General features: G+C 44.0%; 1 protein-coding gene across 1 annotated transcript in view; it reads right to left on the bottom strand.

Moving 5' to 3' along the window:
- Window positions 1-17,663, bottom strand: part of GRIA1 (glutamate ionotropic receptor AMPA type subunit 1) — a 348,095-nt gene extending 330,432 nt beyond the window's left edge. The window contains exons 1-2 of the mRNA XM_052642627.1: window positions 17,582-17,663; window positions 14,416-14,553 (exon numbers count right to left, since the gene is read on the bottom strand). Coding sequence (XP_052498587.1) covers window positions 14,416-14,553; window positions 17,582-17,663 — 220 coding nt within the window. The remainder of the gene's footprint in view (window positions 1-14,415; window positions 14,554-17,581) is intronic.
- Between the last annotated feature and the right edge of the window lie 3,397 nt (window positions 17,664-21,060).

The raw sequence follows: 21,060 nt of genomic DNA, 5'->3' as shown, positions 1-21,060 counted from the left end.
AGCTTTGTGGGAACCAAGACCATATCTTTCACTCTGCATTGTTCCTTCAGTACCTAGCAAAGTGTGGAACATATAGTGGTTGCTTGTATTGGTCAGCTATTGCTGCATAACCAACAACCCCATTTCCAATGGTATATAACAATGAGTATTTAGTATTATGAGTCTGCCAGTCAGTTGAGATGACTTTGCTTCAGACTTCAGTGTGTAGGTTGACTGTAGCACCTGTTTTTTGCATTTATCTTTCTTCTGGGAGCAGATGGTTCTCTAGAACATGTTCTTTCAATGACTTCTGCTTGAAACATGCAAATATCCCATTTTCCAAGGCAAGTCACATGACCAAATATAGCATTAGTGGAACCAGAGATATATTGTTCCCAAGGAGTTTGGAGAAGAAATGATTACCAAATAAACACTTATTTCTACCATGATGCTCCATAAATATCAATGGCTGAAAGACCAGTTGACTTTTCTATCTAAACCGTTTTTCAGTCGTTAGAATCCTGTGTTTTATCAGCATTCATTTTAGAATTTCAGTCCATGGTGAATCCACAGCCTTAAGTGGAGAAAAAAAAATACCACTCTGTTTTCCTTGAACAAGAACTAACTTAAGATCTCTGTCTGTTTAACAGAGGTTAAAACCTCCTTCATTTCTTCCTGGCTCTTTCTATCCCCCATCTTGAGGCATAGGGAAGGCTTCGTTCCTGCCAAAAACTAGAAGAGATAGAACCAATTAGAAGAACTTACCATCTGGTGGTGTGGGCTTATCAGAATTGTAGCCAAGACTCCAACAGGAACTGTTAAAGGGTTTGTGCACAATAGCTTGGGTGTCTGAGTAGAGCAGAGAATGTCTTGATCACTCAGAGAGAGTATGGCTAACCCCTCAAGATCACCAGATAAATTAGGGCTCCTGACAGCACTCATTCTATCAGTGAGTGGTGTGGAGGGATACCCCCAGCCATACACATGTGGGCTTCCTGAAACTGCTCCATGAACAAGGGTTTGCTCTTAGGCTCAGCAGGGATTAGCGGAGAGTCCTCGTAGCTTTGACTAACCCATGAGTCTGCTTGGATTTCAAACTTGTTGCCTGCACTGGCCTTGATCTTGCCATTCTAACCACCATCCCTTGAATGTGCCTCTCTCATTGGTGGTTCTTTTCTGTTTTACCATGTTGACCCTTGGTCTAGCTCCATCTACTCTGAATTTTCCCTTCTGAAGACACGTGCCATAGGAGGACACCTGTGTGTGTGTGTGTGTGTGTGTGTGTGTGTGTGTGTGTGTGTGTGTGTGTGTGTGCGTGTGTGTGCGTGTGTGTTTTGTCTACTGAGTATCTAATGTTCATTGTTCTGGTAACAGCATCCTAACTTCCTTTGGAGGAATTACTCCTCCCTTATATCCATGTAGTTTGGAAAGGCTGAAGGAATCCAACAGTCCACTTGGTTCTTCTTACCACCCCAAGATCTAAGAAGTCATGTGAATAATCTTAGAACAACCTGAAGAATGTAAATTGCTGGCCAATGTGCCATGTTCAGAAATGAGCATATGTCCTAATTTTTATTCAGTGACATCAGATCTAGGACTTCTGTGGAACAGAGGGCAAAAGAGAAGTTCCCTTTCCACTGGATTTTGAGATGGGCAGGTGTAGGCTGGCTGTATACTGGGAACTGTCACCTGAGTGTAAAGTCAATTAGAGAAAAGCAAAGCCCCAAATCTAGAGGGTTTCTCTCTGTCCTGATGCTGTCATTCAAGCTCCTGCATCTAGCTGAAATCAAAACTCTCCAGTTCTCTACCGCTTGCCACCAAAAGAGTCGTGACTACTCACTGCCCAAATGGGGTTGCGTAATTTCTTAAGCCAAATACACTATGTTAATAGATTAAACACCTAGTTAATTATATTACACTGTGTTTGCCTAGCACTTCTGATTTTTCCAAGCTGCTTAATGTAAGTAATGTCATTTTCCCAATAGCCTTGAGAATATATTATTATCAACTCCTTATTACACATCTAGGAACTAAACTGGACACAAAAACTTCTCAAGGTCATACAAAGCAATGTCAAAGTTGGCATTGAACAAGTTATTTCAATTCCTGTATATGCCATTGTATTAAATCTCATTGGAAATTGTCCCACTGATTCTCTAATGCTCTTAAAATCAGAATGATACATACAAACAGCTAAACTTTTATTGGGATGATCATCATAGTATTATTTTTAGAAAAAAAAAACATTTGGGAATAAACTAGGTATTCAATAAAAGGAGATAGATGAAATAAATTACTGCTAATAAAATGGCTTTTTAAAAAAACTCAGTGGAACACATGTTATTTTCAACATTACACATTCATTTTAATGTCTTCTAAAAAGTAAGCCATAATATAAATATATTCTTAATTTTTAGATTTTTTATTGGAATATAATTGCTTTACAATATTGTGTTAGTGTCTGCTGTACAAAAAGTGAATCAACTATATGTATACATCTATATCCTCTTGAGTCTCTCTCCCACCCCTCTAGTTCTTAATTTTTAAATTGACACATTCAGAAAAAGATGGGAAGTTTATCCTTAGTACTGTAATTATACAGATTTTATTGTGTTTGGTGTGTCTGTCCATGTGGTTTCTATAATACACACAATTACTTTTGTACACAAAGTAAAAGCTATTCTCAAAAAATTCCTTTCCATTCTAGAGATTCCATGTAATGTCATTAGCCTCCAGCTCCCTCATTAACCCCGGTTTTGCCTGCATCCTCTGGGATCCAGACCTCTGGTGACCTTGGGCTTCCCTGTGCCTGCAGGACAGCAAGCTGTCTTACAGAAAAGTGACGGGACTGGCTGGATAGAGAAAGATTTCTGGTAACCTCTGTGCTCTGCACATCCTGACCCCAGCTGGCACAGAGCTGTGTCCCCTTGAAGGTACGCAGGACTGTGTGGCATAAGCAGCAGGCATGGGCATCAGGGGAGGAAGGGGGCTGCTGCCACAGAAAGGAAGCTGCAGCATCCAAAGGGGGCTGAGAGACACAGCATACAGTGAAATGAAGAAAGCACTCCCAGCCCAGCCGCACATGTCTAGGGACGGAACCAGAAACCCAGGCCATTGCCTCACTCACTCCCCTGAGAACTCTGCTTCCTCATCTGTGAAAAGGGGAGGAAAAAAGTATCTACCGCTCAGCATCTTATGGAGTGGGAAGTTGATTTGAAATCAACCATCATTTACTCCTTCTCAAAATAGCCATGCATCACTGCTATAATTATTACCTTCATTTGAAAGAAACATGTTCAAAAAAGAGAACTGACGTGCCCAAGGAGGGCATCCATGGCAGAGCCAGGCCTTGAACCTGAAATCCATTATTTAGAAAATGGAGCCTCATACCTTACTTACACAGTTGGTAAAGCATCTGCCCGCAGTGTGGGAGAGACCTGGGTTCAACTCCTGGGTTGGGAAGTTCCCTTGGAGAAGGAAATGGCAACAGACTCAAGTATTCTTGCCTGGAGAATCCCATGGACAGAGGAGCCTGGCAGGATACAGTTCATGGGATCACTAGAGTCAGACATGACCTAGTGCTATTTTTATGTATATATACCTTACTTAGGACCCTGACTGACAACAATCCAGTAGAAACTGGAGTGAAATTTTGATTGGACTTTTCATCCCCCATTTTTCAGCTACATAGCTATAATAGCCTTCCAAAGGAATTTACAATGCTGAAACTCTCAAAACTCATTGTAGCAAAGTGCTACCCTGTAAACAGTAATAATGCAGCCTTATTTTCATCCCTGCCATTGATGTTACATAATAACCAGTTTCCCTGGTGGCTCAAATGATAAAGCATCTGCCTGCAATATAGGAGACCCAGGTTTGACCTATGGGTTGAGAAGATTCTGTGGAGAAATGAGAATGTGGAGAGGAGAATGGCAACCCACTTCAGTATTCTTGCCTAGACAGAGGATTCCATGGACAGAGGAGCCTGGTGGGCCACAGTAAGTGAGGTTACAAAGGGTCAGACACAATTGAGTGGCTAACACTTTCACTTTTTTCTCAATATACAGCTATACATTCATGCACTCATTCATTTCACTAGTACCACCACACACTAGTCTCTGGTAGAGTCTGTCATGGGAAGCTAAAAAAACAAAGTCACTGCCCCCAAGTTGCTTAGTCCAGCCGGGCAGATAAAATAAGGGTCCAGGTAACTAAAACTCAGGGTTAAATTTGACATCTGTGAGGAAGACACAAAGGGCCACAGGGCAGAGAAGAGGGGTGCATGGGTGGATTAGGAGGGTCCCAGTGGCACTCGTGGTAAAGAACCTGCCTGCCAATGCAAGAGACATGAGAAACACCTCCAGTTTGCCCCCTGGGTCAGGAAGATCCCCTGGAGGAGGGCATGGCAGCCCACTTCAGTATTCTTACCTGGAGAATCCCATGGACAGGGGAGCCTAGAGGCCACAGTCCATTGGGTCACAAAGAGTCAGACACGACTGAAGCAGCTTATCATGCGTGGTATAAGAACTAGGACGCACCAGAAGGACAGAATTTTGACAAGGGGATGTGCGAGGAGGAATTTGTAGGTGGAGGAAACAGTATGAATTTGAGGACCATTGAACTGCCTGGCTTGAGTGGAGAGCAGGATTCAGTGTCATGTAGCCTTCCCTGTTGATAATACTAAGTGGAGTTCTAGATGAGTCTTTGCCTCTGCACACACACTCACCAGATTTCCTGGCCCTCTGCTGAGTCAGCTTCAACTCCAAGAGTACATCACGGACACACCACAGAGTCAGCCCTATACCCAGCCTTTTCCCTGCTGTCTGTCCCCATCCCTCTGCCCATCTGCGAGACTCCACCCCAAGTTGGGGACAGGAGTAAAGGAATAATAGTTGCTGCTGCATTAGCAAAAAGTCTCCAGGGAGCATGAAAGTGGTCAAGTGTTCTGGAGCCTCTGATTCCCAGTGAGCAAACAGATCTGAACATGGCATTCCTCTGCTTGGAACCCTTCAGTAGGTTTCCCCAGCTCCTGGGCTAAAGATCAAAATCCATAACAGGGCACACCAAGCCTGACTTGTGCCACCCTCTCCAGCCCCACACTTCCCACATCCCTTTCCCCCCACCAGTCCTCTGCCCAGAATGCTTCTAGAATATTCCTCCTGTTTTCAGCACCACATTGCTGAAAGCGCTCAGTTTTCAGCTCAGACGCCTATTCATCTCTCTGCCCAATGCTGGTTCGTTTGTAACGTGCTTCCATTGAATCATGGCCTTTCTTTCACATATTTATTTGTATGATTAGTTTACGAATAGTTGTGTCCCTTACTAGCCAGTAAGCTCCATGAGCATGGGGTTGCCTTCTGTTCTTGTTCACAGTAGTAAGCACTCCATAAATACCTGTTGAATTTAAACTTTTTATTTTATATTGGAGTATAGTTGATTCCTAGTTGCTTCCCTGATGGCTCAGATGGTAAAGTGTCTGCCTGCAGTGCGGGAGGTCTGGGTTCGATCCCTGGGTTGGGAAGATCCCCTGGAGAAGGAAATGGCAACCCACCCTAGTACTCTTGCCTGGAAAATTCCATGGACTGAGGAGCCTGGTAGGCTACAGTCCATGGAGCCGCAAAGAGTCGGACACAACTGAGCGACTTCATGTTCGTTTGTTCATAGTTGATTAACAATGTTGTGATAATTTTTACCTAAAGTTTTTACAGCAAAGTTCTTCAGTTATACACATACATATATCAATTCTCTTCAAATTCTTTTCCCATTTAAGTTGTTATATAATATTGAGCAGAGTTGGCAGTGCTATACAGTAGGTCCTTGTTTATTATCCATTTTATCCAAGAGATAAAGTCCATTTTAAATGTAGCATATCTGTTGAATATTGAATGAATGCACCTGAGGCCCACGTTTGGCTTAATATACCTGTTTTATATGTACAAATGTAGCCTGACTGTGCAACTTGGTAGAAAAGGCTTGGAGCTTTTCTCAGAGTCTCAATTTGTTTAGTGAGCCTCCATCCAACTAAAGGCTGGTACAAAAGCATCTTATTTTAATTTATTGCTGGAGTTTTCTGTTCACTCTTATCATAGAAATACAGCCCAAGAAGGACTCTTAGATGTCGTAAAGCTTGGGAGTGGTCCTCTGCGTCATTTACACATGAATGATCCAAGGACATAGTCTGGCATTTGAGCCCATGTCTGTAAGTTTCAATCCAATATACTTTACAGTGGTTGAACTTGGTGTGTGTGTATATGTATGTGTGTGTATCTTCCTATTTTCCCGTCTACGTTCTACCTGCCCTTCTAAATTCAATTCAAATGTACTCATTTTATGAAACCTGGTCTGATTCCTTGAACTGGATGTTTTCCTTCCCTCCTCTGATCATGTGTGTGTGTGTGTGTATGTGAGAGAGAGAGAGAGAGAGAGAGAGAGAGAGAGAGAGAGAGTGCTGAGAACCTCTCCAATATATCAGTTTTTTTGTGCATGCCTATTTTCTCTGAGCTCCTTAAGGGGAGAATCAATGCCTAATGCATTTTATTTTCCCCAGTTCCCAGTGTAGTGCCTTGTAATGGCAAATGGATTTTATCTTGTATATCAACTGCAACTCTGAGCAATTTGTAGTAGCTGCTTGGAATGCTCTGGCGGGAGGGAATTTAAGGCTATGTCTAGATTCAGTGGAAAAAAATTCTGTAATCAATAAATGCAGTCTACAAGGGTATGAAAGGGGGCCATAGTGGTACATATACTCCATGCAGGGGGGCGGGGGGCAATAATAAAAGAGCTTTGAAGGAATGCATAGACAAATAAACAAACCTTAGTTTTCCAAATGTCCTATGTAACTACTTTCTCTTGAGCATCCAAGAAAATAGTAATGTCACCCTTCTCAACCGAAGTCTTCAAACTAATCAGAGGAAGTGATGTTCATAAACACGTTTCTGAACAAAAAAATTGCAATCATCAATGTTATCAAGAGTCACCCACAGATAGTGTTGGGGCCCATGTATCTCAAAGTGAGGGCATAGATAAAGATGGAGAAACCAAGCAATGAAGACATCTGCCATGTAACTGAGTGTATATACAAGAGACAAAATCCAAACTCTCTACCTCGCAAAACAAACACCACAGCAACTCTCTACCTTGATTGCAAAACAATCATATACGGTAGTGGTAGAGATGAGGGGAGGAGAATTATTGTGACTTTACTCACTCAAAAATGTTCCTCTCATGACACTCTGAAGATCTGCTCCTCCCTTAAATGCCTACCCCTCTTCCACCTCCCCCAATACTCATTCTTTATCCACAGCCACCCGCCTCTGCCTTGGAAGTCTTCACACTTAATCCTGAATCATGAGCTTCACTTCTTTTTGGCACATCTTGTGTTGGGCTTTTTTCCTGCCATTTCAGTTTTTTATGTCCTCGATCTTACAAGGGTGAAAGGTCACTGAGTTTTGGAGTCTGCAAAGCTGGCTTCACATATTAGCTTAGAGTCTTATATTCACTGTGTAATATGGAGAAGACACAATCATTTTCACTGTCAGCAGCATTATCTATAAAATGGGAATAATAGCCTCTCAAGATTATTATGAAGTGTAAATAAGATGACATGTATGAAGTCTCTGTTACGTGATGGGTCTTCAAAATAATCTTTGTTTATCATCCCACTGGTCCTCCATTTTTTAAATTACTACATGAAAGCCAGTTGTTTGCTTTTTGGCTGTATTTTACAGCTTATGAGATCTTAGTTCCCTGATCAGGGATCGAACTGGAGCCTCCTGCAGTGGAAGCATGGAGTCTTAACCACTGGACTGCCAAGGAATTCCCTAGACCAATCTTTTGAGAGCAAGAGTTACATATCTTTTGTGTCCTCTACTGTTTATTGCAGACTGAGGAATAGATATTATTAAAATAAAATAATAAAATGGCAGATGCTGAAGGATATTAATCAGGTGTATGTAAGCACATTGGCCTGCTTACAGTCCCAGCCAAGTAACATGATTTTGTTATACTGGTCACATGTCTGATAGGAGCAGGCAGGACTTTGGTAAACTTGAGAGATTATGCCTTATACTTAAATCAGGCAGCATTTCTCAGCTCAAGACCATAGGAGCTGAGCAGGAATGTGGGTCCAGAGTTGTCTGATGCCCCGGGTTTTTTTCAGAGAAGCCAGCAATGTGGATTTTTATGCCAAAGTTTGAAAAGAATTGTGCAAGTCAAGCAAAACAAGCCCCTGGACTTTCAGTTCGCAGCTCTGAAAAAGATGAGGGATGCTTCGGCAAGAACTAAGAAGGCATGTGTCTGCTGCCAGTGCCTAACGTCTTGTAAGAATGCCCTTGGGCTTCCTAAGTAGATCCACATCAGAGGGAGATGCTCTGCAAATAGGCACACTGACCTCAACCTGATTGTCATGTCGTCTTCCAGCATCTATGCTGTGTGATTCTTTGATTCTTGGAAACATTTGTTCATTTGTGTTAGTCCTGTGCCAGGTGTTTTCAGCCACACCAAACAATATCTATACATGGTCTTTCTGAATAGCAATTCACATTCTGGTGGTAGATTGACCTATAAACACACAACACCGGCAACATTGCAGGACAAATCAGCTGGGACTTAAAAACTCAATGCTTCCAGGAGCCAAGCAGGTGAAGACAAGGAGAGTAGTGGGCTGTTTAAGAAAGAAGCCATCCAGGTGGGATACTCCCATTCTAGTCAAGTGGGGCTACATAGACCCAGGGTCCAGTGTGGCCAAATGGTTTAAAATTTCAAAGAGAGCTAAGACATCCACTTTTCAATGTGCAGTTCCATGCTTCTTAAACACTTTGCTGATGGTGGCTTATGGATGGCCATTGGATGACCCCTTCTGCAGTTTGATAACTGGCCAATGAGAGGCCAGCATGGAGTACCACAGGAGGTCAGGGCAGGTGAAGAACTAGGTCAAGAGTTCTCTTTGGCATATGCTGTTCCTCCTGCCCGAGACACACTTATCTCACCTCTTTCTGCTCCCCGCCCTTGACCTCCTGGAATGTTTCTGCTTATCATTGAAACTCAGTTGAACCACCAGCCTCTGAGAGGCTGACCCCACTTCTCAAAGCATCTCCTGATCCTCCATGCTAATGGATGCTGTAACATTTGAGTGAGTGAGTGAGTGAAAGTTGCTCAGTTGTGTCCAACTTTTTGTGACCTCACGGACTCTACAGTCCATGGAATTCTCTAGGCCAGAATACTCAAGTGGTTAGCCTTTCCCTTCTCCAGGGGTTCTTCCCAACCCAGGGATCGAACCCAGGTCTCCTGCATTGTAGGCGGATTCTTTACAGCTGAGCCACAACGAAGCCCATGAATACTGGAGTGGGTAGCCTATCCCTTCCCCAGGGTTTCTTCCTGACCCAGGAATCAAACCGTGGTCTCCTGCATTGCAGGTGGATTTCTACCACCTGAGCTATAACATTTACATTACATTTTAATTTTCTCTTTACAGCACAGTTGGTTTCACTGGGAATAAAGTCCTGCCAGGCAAGGAACATGTCTTAATTTTGTCTGCATTTCAAGTACTTAACACCATGCCTGGGCTTGGTTAAGGGCTCAAAAAATGCTTGTTAATGGAATGCAAGACTTTTAATAGAATTTCTCCAAGTGTGATTGCCATACTGACTGCTACCATATCTCCCCAGGGCTATCTCTTGAATATTCTGATTCAGAAAGTCTAGAGTCTGTCCCTGAGTCTTGCTTTAAACAAGCTCCCTGGGTGAATTTTTTGTGCACAGGATCTCTCAGCTAATCTGTAACTGTCTCCCCCCACAGGAAAAGAGACTGTGTCTTCTTTGTTGGTCATGGTGTTCCTACCACCTGACACAGAGCTGAGCATACAGTGTAGATTCAGTGTATTTGCTGAACAAGTAAATGGATGGATAAATGAAAATTAAGACTTAAGTTGCAACAGTGCTCAGAACTTCCTTGGTGGTCCAGTGGCTAAGACTTTGTGCTCCCAGTGCAGGGGGCCTGGGTTCGATCCCTGGTCAGGGAACTGGATCCCACATTCAGCAATGAAGAGTTTGAATACCGCAACTAAAGATCCTGCATGCTGTGACTAAGACCTGGTGCAGCCAAATAAATACATAAATATTAAAAATCATTGCAACAATGCTCCTCCGAAATCTAATGGAAACCCCAGCTAGTATTTCACTTGCCCCTTTATTTATAGTTATAAAGACACTAATATAGGCTGAATAGCTGGTCCATAACTACCATCTCTATGGACAGAGTCCTCAACTCCTGCCCTTGTGAGACTGGAAGAGTACTCAGTGCGTGCGTGCATGCTAAGCTGCTTCAGTTGTGTTCAACTCTTTGTGACCCTGTGGATTGTAGCTCACCAGGTACCACCTGGGAGGCCCAACAGACTACTCAGAGGAGATCCTAAAGCATTTGGGTTGCCAATTCAGTGACTTTACCCCTTAATGATGGCAGAGAAGGAGAGTAGGAAAGATGGGATGCAAAGAAGACGTAGAACTCTCTTCTTGGCTGGAGGTATTAGCTATATTTTCTCCTGCACCCCCTACTCTAAGCACCATTCTGCCTATTTAAGCAGGCTCCTGTTGCTAATACACCTGGCAGGAAGAGTTCCTGTTACGCTTCCTCTCCTTTCCCTTCTCCACCCTCTGGTGGAGGGATCATGAATAGCAAAACGTATAGGAAAACAGTCAAATGACTGGAAAAACGGTGAAAAAATAAAGATTTGGTTATTTTCTGCAGGTAAGACTGGGATAGTTACTTTAAGGTTAACTACTAGTCCAGATATCAAAAAGCACATGAAATTAAATCCGAATATCATGTTTTTTTTTTTTTTTCGTTTTCAATAAATTATTAGTTAAGACATTGTACCTAAAACCTCTCTGCTCCTTTCAGTATTTTTCACTCAATCCAAACTGGTATATAAGTCAGTTTTCCCAGACTAGTGAACCACAGTGAGCACAGCCCCAGAGGGTTTCCTAATCTCATATGATAATTAACAGAGAATCTTCCAGGCAGGCTGGGAATTACAATGTCACCATGACCACCCCAGTTGCCTAGTACTCAGTTCCCGGAACTAAAGAGAAGAAACTAAAGGTCTAAGAACAAAATAGCGTTACTGTTTCTCAGGCAATCCCCTGAGCAGTGTCCCCACTGAACTGCAAACCACCGAGAACAAAAATCTTTTATCGTCTCTGTTTTTCCAATAACCGTATCCGTTCATAATATTTAAAGAATGACCAAATTCATAGAAACCTATGCTCTGGTATTTGGCAGGAATCAAGTTGAAGAACCCAGATCTACTCGATTCAGGTTCACTAACCACAGTGGATAACACCCTGATCGCATTTCAATCCTCTCAGTAAATGGACAGCAACCCTATTAGAGATCAAGTCTTAGGTAGTTAAGATAACAGTATAGAAGCATCACTTTTTGCCTTAGAACATTCCTCCATTTTTTATCTTGTATTATCTTGTCCTGTCGGTCAACATCTTGACAATAGAATACCAGTTAACATCTCTTTCCACCAAGCTCTGCTGGAGACAGTTCTCAGCAGTGTGAGTGAATACACATGCCAGCCGTTGCTTCTTCCAGATTCCCTAAGCTTGTAGTCCTTCTAGAGAAACGGACCCCTTGGAGAGAATGATGAAAGCTATGGAGCCTCTGTCCAGGGAACAGATAAGCATAGGCACATACATGTGAAAGGCATGCATGGTCTCTGGCGGATCCTAGAGACACTGATGGCCACACCTAAGTCTTCCCCTTAAAGATTCTCCTTTAATCCATATTGAAAGAAATGAAGGTTGTCTAATAACCAAATACCTACTCAATATTATTTTTGCTTTCCAGGGAGATGGTTTCACAGAACTACAATTCACCAATTAAACTTCAGCTCTTTTTCAAGGATAATGAGTAACATAGTTGACAAGATTTTTAACTTCAGCATTACCAAAATGTAGAATTGCTGTTTTATTTGTTCAGTAGGTCACTCCTATGCAAAACCGTAGCTACAATTTGAAGCTTTTTAAAGTTTCCTCCTTAGGGGCTTTATCAGGTCACTGCTTGTAAAGAGTCTGAATGCTCCCTTTTGTTTCTTGGGTAATCTCAGTAAAATTGATCTAGTTACCATGGGATCTGTGTATCTATCACAGTGCCCAGGAACAAGGACCTTGGGCTCACAAGGCCACCATTTACTTTGTAGGTGACCCTGAGCAAGTTGTCTAACCTGTTGCAGCCTTAGTTTCAACTTCTCTAAAAGGGAGATATTAATAATATAGAGCACTGCAGGGATCCTGTGAGGATTAAATAAAATAACTTAAATAAACCAACACATGAAAAGTGACTCGTGCATTACTGGGCCATAGTAGATGCTCAATAAATGTAATGAAGGTTATTATAATTGTCCATAAAATAGTTGTTGGCACACCATAAGTCCTCAGTAAATGGAATCTGAAATAATGATAATTTTTTTGATTGAAGTATTGTTGCTTTACAATGTTTCAGGTGTACAGCAAAGTGATTCATATATATACACACACACACACATATATATATATATACTTCATGTGTATGTGTGATCAGTCACTTAGTCAGGTCTGACTCTTTGCAACCCCATGGACTGTAGCCCACCAGGCTCCTCTGTCCATGGGATCTTCCCAGCGTCTCCTGTGTCTCCTGCATTAGCGGGCAGCTTCTTTACCACTGAGCCACCAGGAAAGCTGTATATGGGAAGCTGTATATATATACTTTTCCAGATTCTTTCCCATTATAGGTTAATATGAGACACTGAATATAGTTCCCTGGGCTATACAGTAGATCCTGGTTGCTTATCCATTTTATGTATGGTCTTGTGTATCTGTTAATCCCAAACTCCTAATATATCCCCCAAACCCCACTTTCCCCTTTGGTAACCATAAGTTTGTTTTCCATGTCTGTAGGTCTATTTCTAAATAAGTTCATTTATATAATTTATTTAGATTCCACATATAGGTGATATCATATGATTGTCTTGCTCTGACTTCACTTAATGTGATAATCTCTAGGTCCTTCCATGTTGCTGCCAATGGCATTCTTTCATTCTTCTTTATGGCTGGGTAATTAGAGTAATTATAATAATAATTCATTGTTGGATTAATAATTAAAATTCTTGGAATCTGCATATACATTATCTTTTGAGTATTCTTAGCAATAGGGAGAATGCTGAATTCTCTGTTTGAGCCTTCAAGGCATGTTCAGTTCAAATTACTGAGAGCTTGTCAAGAGGGGAACCGTGGCCAAGAGACGGAGGGAATATGGTACATGCCTTCTGCCATCCACAGCTCAGCAGAAGCAACCAAGGCCACAGTGGCACCCAGAGCCTACAGTGCCAATTTAATCCAGTTTCAAGTTGTTCTTGCCCATTCAGTTTATACTTCTATGCCATCAATTCCCATGTGAGCTTAATCCCTGGAGGGAAAATGTTGCTACTGATTAAATTTTGTGCTTTCAGCTGTCTTAAAATGGCAGTCATGCCATCATACAGGTTTCCTTTTCACCCGGTAGTCAAGAAAAACTCAGAATGGTGTTTGTTGCCCGCATTTTGTAATACATTCAGTTCAGATGGCTGAAATTCGTCTCTCCTTTCTCCTTCTTGGGCTTCCCTGGTGGCTCAGAGGGTAAAGCATCTGCTTGCAATGCAGGAGACCTGTGTTCGATGCCAGGGTGGGGAAGATCCCCTGGAGAAGGAAATGGCAACCCACTCCAGTATTCTTGCCTGGAGATCCCATGGACAGAGGAGCCTTGTAGGCTACAGTCCACAGGGTCACCAAGAGTCAGACAGGACTGAACGACTTCACTGTCCCTTTCTCCTTCTTGAGGTCACCTCTGTTCTTTTTTGTGCTCAAACGCCACCCCAAAACTATGTAAGCCATCAGTCACTTCAAAACACTTTGGAAATAATGTAGGCTTCAGATTTTAAAATAATTATCGGTCCTTTCTAAAAATGGAAAACTAAATAGACACCTCAGGTATCCTTTCTTATCTAGCGGCATTTTCTTTTAACTGTGCACAGGAAGGACATAAGTATTGTAAACCACATTCTCCAAGTCAAAACTTTTCATTCTACGCCTCTCAGAAGTTTCCTATGTATGAAACTCTCAAGTAAACCAGAAAACCTCTGTGAGTTTAGGGGAGATGCAGTCAACCCCAGTATCCATCAGGCTGGCATTCAGAGTTAGCAGACAGCAAGAATGCAAACCTATTCCATGAAGCACTGCAGGATCTCAAATATCAATGAACAGAATCACTCACAAGGCCCTGGGCAGTTTTCTTGGAGTGCTTTCTCTTAAGACAAGGGATGACAACTCAACGTTTTGGCGACACCACCTGCTATGTACGGGTCCTCCCTTTAATGGTCGATCGCAGAAAGAATTCTCAGAAATAGAAGCATTTACTTACATCTGTAGGTCATCTCAAAGCTGTCGCTGATGTTCACAATATCAATCTGGGGGAGCAACTTTGGGGGCTCTGTGAGTTGTGACAAAGCAAATCTAAAAGCAGCATGTTCCTGTGACTGCTGGTTTGGAAATAATCCCCCTGCAAAGAAAGAAAATGCAACATGGTATCTGGGCTAGAGATAAGTTTGATTCCTCAACAGCCTACCGCAGATGGGCCCATTTCTTCTCCCCAGGTGAGTCACTAGTTGTTGCCTGATTCTGGGGATCAGAATTCACTTGGACTCAACTGGATCCTGGGACTTCAACTTCTACAGGTGAGCTTTTATTGATGAAGCCTCTAATTATCTGTCATTCTGCCCAAAGATTTGATTGTTCACCCCTCAACTCAGTTCAGGTCAGAGAAAACAGAATTGTGGAGTTTCTCTTCTCCCTCTCGCTCAAGCAAACCGCTTAAGCAGCCTATGCTCTTGTGCGCACGTAAACCCTAGCCGTGTCTAGTTTCTTCTGTATCAGACCCAGTTCTCATTGGAGAGCCATACAGGCAGTAGTATTAATGCGTGTTACAGAGTGAACTCTTGCCCTGGGGTCCTGTGAGCTTCTCTAGCGCTGTAACCCTTTCTTTGACTTTGACCCTTGTAGTCTTTGACCTGGCAAGACCTGTCTGCCAGCCCTCTACAGTTTATTCATTTCCTCTGAAAAACTCTTGATTATCTGCACAGAGTGTTCGCTGGTTCTTTCATCACTCATGATCCCAGGAGTGACTTGTTACATAAGGGGTTGCCATTGTGTGTATTTGCATGGTAACACCTTGGACTTGGAAGATGTGGGGGCTCAGGAATGTCCAGAGGATGCTAGCATTCTATTCTAGCAAAAAGCAGAACCAGAGGTGCCTGGTGGGGCTCCTGTTCCAAGCAACATGAGTACACACCTTACCTTTGTATTTACTGTCGACATGTAAATAAATTAAAATGTGTTTCTATGAACTGAAATCAGCAGTTTCCAGAGACTGAACTATAGTGAGTGTTTACATAGAAGTTAATCTGAGATTCCTCAGAAATCCCAATCCCAATATGATGCATTTGTAACTTCCTATACTGTAGATGTGTGTTTGTTTTTAACAACCAGTAAATAAACTGTAAGGCTTTTGTTATAGATAGTGCAAGTAGAGTGAAGTACTGTCTGGTGACAGTGATATTTTCAGTGTGTGTTCCATAACTTAACAGTTCAACCTTTTATGTGAAAATAAAAACAATGGTTCAATCATTTGAAATCAAATTTGGGCTAAATATCACAAAAAATCTGCAGAGATACATAAATAAGCATACCACAGATATGTACACAAAACATCTCATGCATTTATACATCCATGGCAATATACACAGATGCACTTGGAGAAAGCAAGTACACATATCTGAAGACAAGTATTTCCAATCAGCAAAGTATGGGTAAGACATAATTACCAGCATAAAGAATGCCACTCGTAAGAGCAAATGATTTACCCATGGTCATATGCCTCCATTTTAAAGAGTAAAAACAAAACACTCCTTCTTGATTCTGATGCTCCACCCCCCACCCCCCCACCCCGCAAGATGACCACACCCCAAACACTTCCCAGTCTCCCTCCTCCCCTGCAATGAATGAAGGAGAGTGAGTGGGGGTGGGGAGGTAGGTGGCTATAGGCTGGGCTGCAAGAGAAGTGTCTCCGGAGGCAGGAAGTTTTGTTTTGCATCTAAGGCACTAATACACATACACAGACACACTTCAGGATATAGCTTAACAGGTGTCAGGAAACAAAGCAAGTTGCTCCGCGGCTATTGGAGCTACCCTCAGAGCCAGCCTGCTGGAGAGGCCAAAAGAGTACAGTAGCACATGTGTGCCCAACAAAAGACCACCTTCAACACATGGCCCCACAAACACACATGCTCACAAGGAACACAAACTCCTAGGAACAGGAACTGTCCCTAGTGGAGCCCTGCCTCTATCTGGAGAGAGTAAACCACCCAGACCCAGCAAGATGCCTTCAAGCAAAGCAGTTTGCTGGATTCCGGGACACAAACAGCCCTGAGATGCTGGTCATACTGAATTCCCGAGCCCTTGTGGACGCGCGTCATTATTGGTGTTACTGCTCCTGTTTGTTTGGCTTTCACCCGTTATTACTGGGAGAAGCAGTATCTATCCGCTGTCCCATAAATTCAGGGAGGGTGGGGGTCCTCTTTGAGAAGCATGACAACAAGGAAGGGGAAATGGGGAACAAGAAAAGCATGCGGCATCACGTTGAAACCTGCCTCCAAGTTGTGAGGCTGGAGCTCAGTGATGGGGAAGCTAAGAGGAGGGGAGGGGGACATGTGGGTGTGTGTTTGTGTGTGTGTGTGTGTGTGTGTGTGTAAAAGGCAGACCATCTTGTGGACAGAAAATCCAAGAGGAGTGGGCGATTGAGGGAGTAGGGGGAGGAAAACAGGCTAGGAAGTTCCAGAATTGGAGGAGCGGGAACCCCCAGCCCAGCATGGCAAACAGCAGACAGAGGCAGCTAGGAGAGTCCAGAGTGGGAGAGAGAGCCCCCTTCGCCTGGGGTTGGGGGTGGCTTTTTAGGATTATTTTAGTGGATGCAATGAACCCAGCATCCTTCACTCCTTCTTTTAGAGGGTCTCTTTCCCCTCCCCCAGAGGAGAAATCACTGCCTCTCTCAAATATAAATGTGTATATTTAATACATAATCATACACATAAATACACACACCACTCATATGTATATAAATAAATGAAATCAGGCACCATCTACCAAGCCATGGAGTTAACTCTTTAAACACCTACCACCTCTTTCCTTGTTAGAGCCTGATTTTTTTTTTTCTCCAAAGCAGTGGTTCCTCCATTTCACATGCTTATGCCTAGAGTGTGAGTGGTGTGTGAGGACCTGTGTGTGTGTATGTGTCTGTGTGTGTGAGAGACAGAGAGAGACAGAGCACACTTTGCTTCTCTGCCCCATATCCCATCCAGAGAAGCCCCCTCCCCACACCATCGCCCAAGCCTTCACATCTCTGCTGGAAAGCTTGGGGTAGATAGCCCAGCACAACAGCCCATAGTGGGGGTGGGGGAGGACACAAACCCCCTCCCCGTCAAAGAACTGGCCAGACCCATGAAGTCCCACCCCAGACTGCCCCTCTCACTCACCGATCTGGATATTGTTGGGGAAATTGGCACCTACTACCGCGCCTAGGAAACCGGTGCAGAAGAAGGCAAAAATGTGCTGCATATTCCTTTTTGCATTGGCGAAAAAGAAGCCCAGGTCCAATCATAGATTTGGTGTTCCCCCCGTCCCTTTATTCCTCTCTCTCTTCTGCCGATTCTTTTCCTCCTGCTGTTCCTTCCGTCCTCGCTTGCTTCCTGCCTGCCGTCTGCGAGGTTTGTCTGTTTCCCTTGGAATCCGAGCGCTTAAACTGCAGCGTTAACACCAACTGACAGCCAGATTAACTGAGCACGGAAAAAGAGAAGCCTGTCCTCCTGCGAGCTGAGCGCAGCTCCCCCTCTGCTCTGCTCTGCTCTCTCCTCGCCGCCTGCCTCTCGCTCCCTCCCTTGCTCCCTCGCTCTCCCCCTCTCTCTCACACTGGCAGCCAGCGCTATGCTAATACCCACCAGTAAGCCAGCTCCCAGGATCCGCAGCTGACCTCCTCTCCCCATGGCCCCCTGCCTCCCCATCCTCACCTTAGCCTCCTGGTTGGGTGTGCTGATGGGTGGGTGGGCGGGTGAGGGGGTGTGATACCTGGAGCTTGCTCCCGAAAGGGACAGCCCTACCAGTCCCCTTCACCCTCCCCCGCCTTCCTCAGCACCCCCTCCCCCAGCCCCTCAGCCAGCAGAAGCGACTGGGAATGTGGGTTCAGCTGTAAGTCAGTAGGTGGCAGGGGGTCCCCACAGTAGTCCTGCATCCGCCCGCTGCTTGCTGCTTGATCTAGGTCACTTTTCTAGGAGTGCGAGAGCTGTGCTGGATATATCTCCTGCACTCCACTGGCCCAATTATTCCTACAACTAATTCCTGAGGGGAAGACCCTAGAAAGCCCTGCTAGGAACTTTAAAGGAAAGAGGCTCCCCCACCCCCACCCCCACCCCCACGCTGGGAGGAATGCTAGAGAGGCAGACATGAGGGTCTGGAATGATCGGCAGGTGTCTTGACTTGGACACTCAGTGGTCCCTGCTGCCTTTACAAGTGGGATTGGTGGTCTCCTCAATCCTCTGCGTTTTAAATGAGCCCCCTTCCCCCTTCCTCTGCATTCCACAGGAGTCTACAGCATCCTAATCTTGTGGGTGTACAATAAAGGCTAAGGATACTTACACAGAGCAATTACATGAGTCATTTTGCAGGGATTCTAGTGAGAGGAGCCAGGCTTCTTTCAATGATCTCTGGATGTTGGTCATGTCTAGAGTAAACTGGAACTCCCTAGACCCTGCTGAACAGGGGCTTCTGCCGAAACAGTCCCTAAAGAAGACAGCTGTGTTCAGGGCCGTCCTGTGGGTTGCATAGCAGTCATCTGAGCAGTCACAAAGCACTTTACAGTTTCTGAAGCGACTTCACAGGGTTACCTCACTCTCTTCTTAAACCAGCCCTGGGAAGTGTCCATGAAAAACAAACAAACAAGGCTCCAGGGATTAAATCATAAAGACAGAGATTTGTTAAGATGGAATCTGGACCTTCAGCACCAGCATACACTTCGACCTATGAGCTTGAATGTTCTGGGCAATTTGCCCACTGTCCTGGTCAGAACCCCCACCCAACAGTTGAAAATCCATGAAAAGGAAACCACATTTTTTCCACGGTTAGAACAGGAGAGAATAATAGGCTTTGAACCTAGTTTTGCTTTGCCACTTGACTAGGCCATTTTATCAAAAAACTCCTCTCTTCCCTCACCAAGATTACATAATCACATACACACACAGGACAGCTACAAGGGCTGGGATTTGCAAGAAATATCTGACTGTTCCATGGAGCCCCTAAACTAGGAACAACTTACAGGTTGGATGGTTTATGATTTCCTCTGTACTTTCACATATATTAATTAGCTCAAGTGATTTTATAGCTAATGTTTATTCTTTCCCATGGGCCAGGTACCACACTGGGCTTCCCCGGTGGCTCAGTGGTCTTCCATGCAGGAGACATAAGAGATGTGGGTTTGATTCCTGAGTCAGGAAGATCCCCCAGAGGAGGACACATGGCAACCCACTCCAGTGTTCTTGCCTGGAGAAACCCATGGACAGAGGAGCCTGGAATGCTACAGTCTGTGGGGTCACAAAAGAGTCAGACACAACTTAACAACTAAACAACAGGAAGGTACCCTACTAAGCAGTGTGGCGTGCGTCACGCTGTGGCGGTAATCAAACCCCCATTTTATAGGTAAAGAAACTGAGGCCTAATCATGTACCCCTGTTTCACTGTTAACAGGGAAAAGATTGGGATTTGAACACAAGAACCACTACCATCAGGCCCAAGCTGTTTACCCTCAGACTCCAAGAGCAGGAAGAACTGGGCAGGGGCATAGAAGTAGTGTCATTATCAGCTTGGGAAGGTGTGAGAACAGATCAGGAATCCTCTAAGGTTTCTGACAACAGGAAGAGTCCGTGATGCGAGGATTCCATCTTAAAATTTCTCCAGTTGCATTTTTTGTCTCTTACTGTTTTGAATGGTATCTGGGGATCTTTTAAGTTTTTCTGAGCTTTGTGTCTGGTAATAATAATAATTAGGCTGTCACTGAAAGCTTCACACTTCTGTCACCTTTCAGAGCAAGATCTCAAAGCCCTTTGCAAGGTTTAATTAGCAAAACCTCAACGCCTACCTGTAATGGGTAAGACTTGTTTTGCTTACTTTGGGGCAGAGGGACTTAAAGGAGTCAAAATGATGCATTTTCAATGACCATTATAAATCATACAGTCAAATGGATTTTCCTAAAATATAGCTCTAACTGTGTCATGGCCCTGCTCAAATATGGTCAAGCAGCTCTCCTTGGCCTATTAAATATGTAATTATTCAGTCATCAAATAAACCTGGAGCTTACATATCTCAAGCTTGGGCATCTAGGTCAAATTACATTTAGGGTCAACTCTATCCTGTTTCTAACTCAAACATTGATGGAGAACTTTCTCTGTTCCAATAGGGAATCAGGTGAAGGGGTTATGGAAAGGAATCAGACACAGTCTCTGCTTCAAGGCAGGTGAATCTGGTGGAAGAGGAATACAGAGGAACCCAGCCAACTGTCATCCAAGGCAGCCATGAACGTGCTCTAATAGAGATGTAAACTCCACACTGGGGAGCAAGGGAGGAAGTGACCAGTATGTCTGTCTGTGGGGAGCCGACAGGGCTTCAGAAATGCTGAGCTGGTAAGGAGATGACAGGCAGACAGTGAGGGCTGAGGGAAGACTGAAACCAAGGGAAAAGCACGTGCAGGGGCAGAAGGCAGGTGAGGATGCCGTATGCTCCATGAGCCTGCAGCCAGTGGTACAGACTGGAAAGACGGGGTTGGGAAATGTGAGACCAGAGAGGGCAGGGTCAGGATTCGGAAGCCGCTGCATTCCTGGCAGCCATGGAGAGCTGTGGGATGTTTTTCATTAGTATGATAGTTACACGACTGGCAATGAATGTGAGGAGGGAGACACTGACTGCTGGC

The sequence above is a fragment of the Budorcas taxicolor genome, chromosome 7 (assembly GCF_023091745.1).
Source record: "Budorcas taxicolor isolate Tak-1 chromosome 7, Takin1.1, whole genome shotgun sequence".
NCBI lineage: Eukaryota > Metazoa > Chordata > Mammalia > Artiodactyla > Bovidae > Budorcas > Budorcas taxicolor.
The sequence above is the reverse complement of the archived record's forward strand: the minus strand, read 5'-3'. Positions and strand labels throughout refer to the sequence as shown.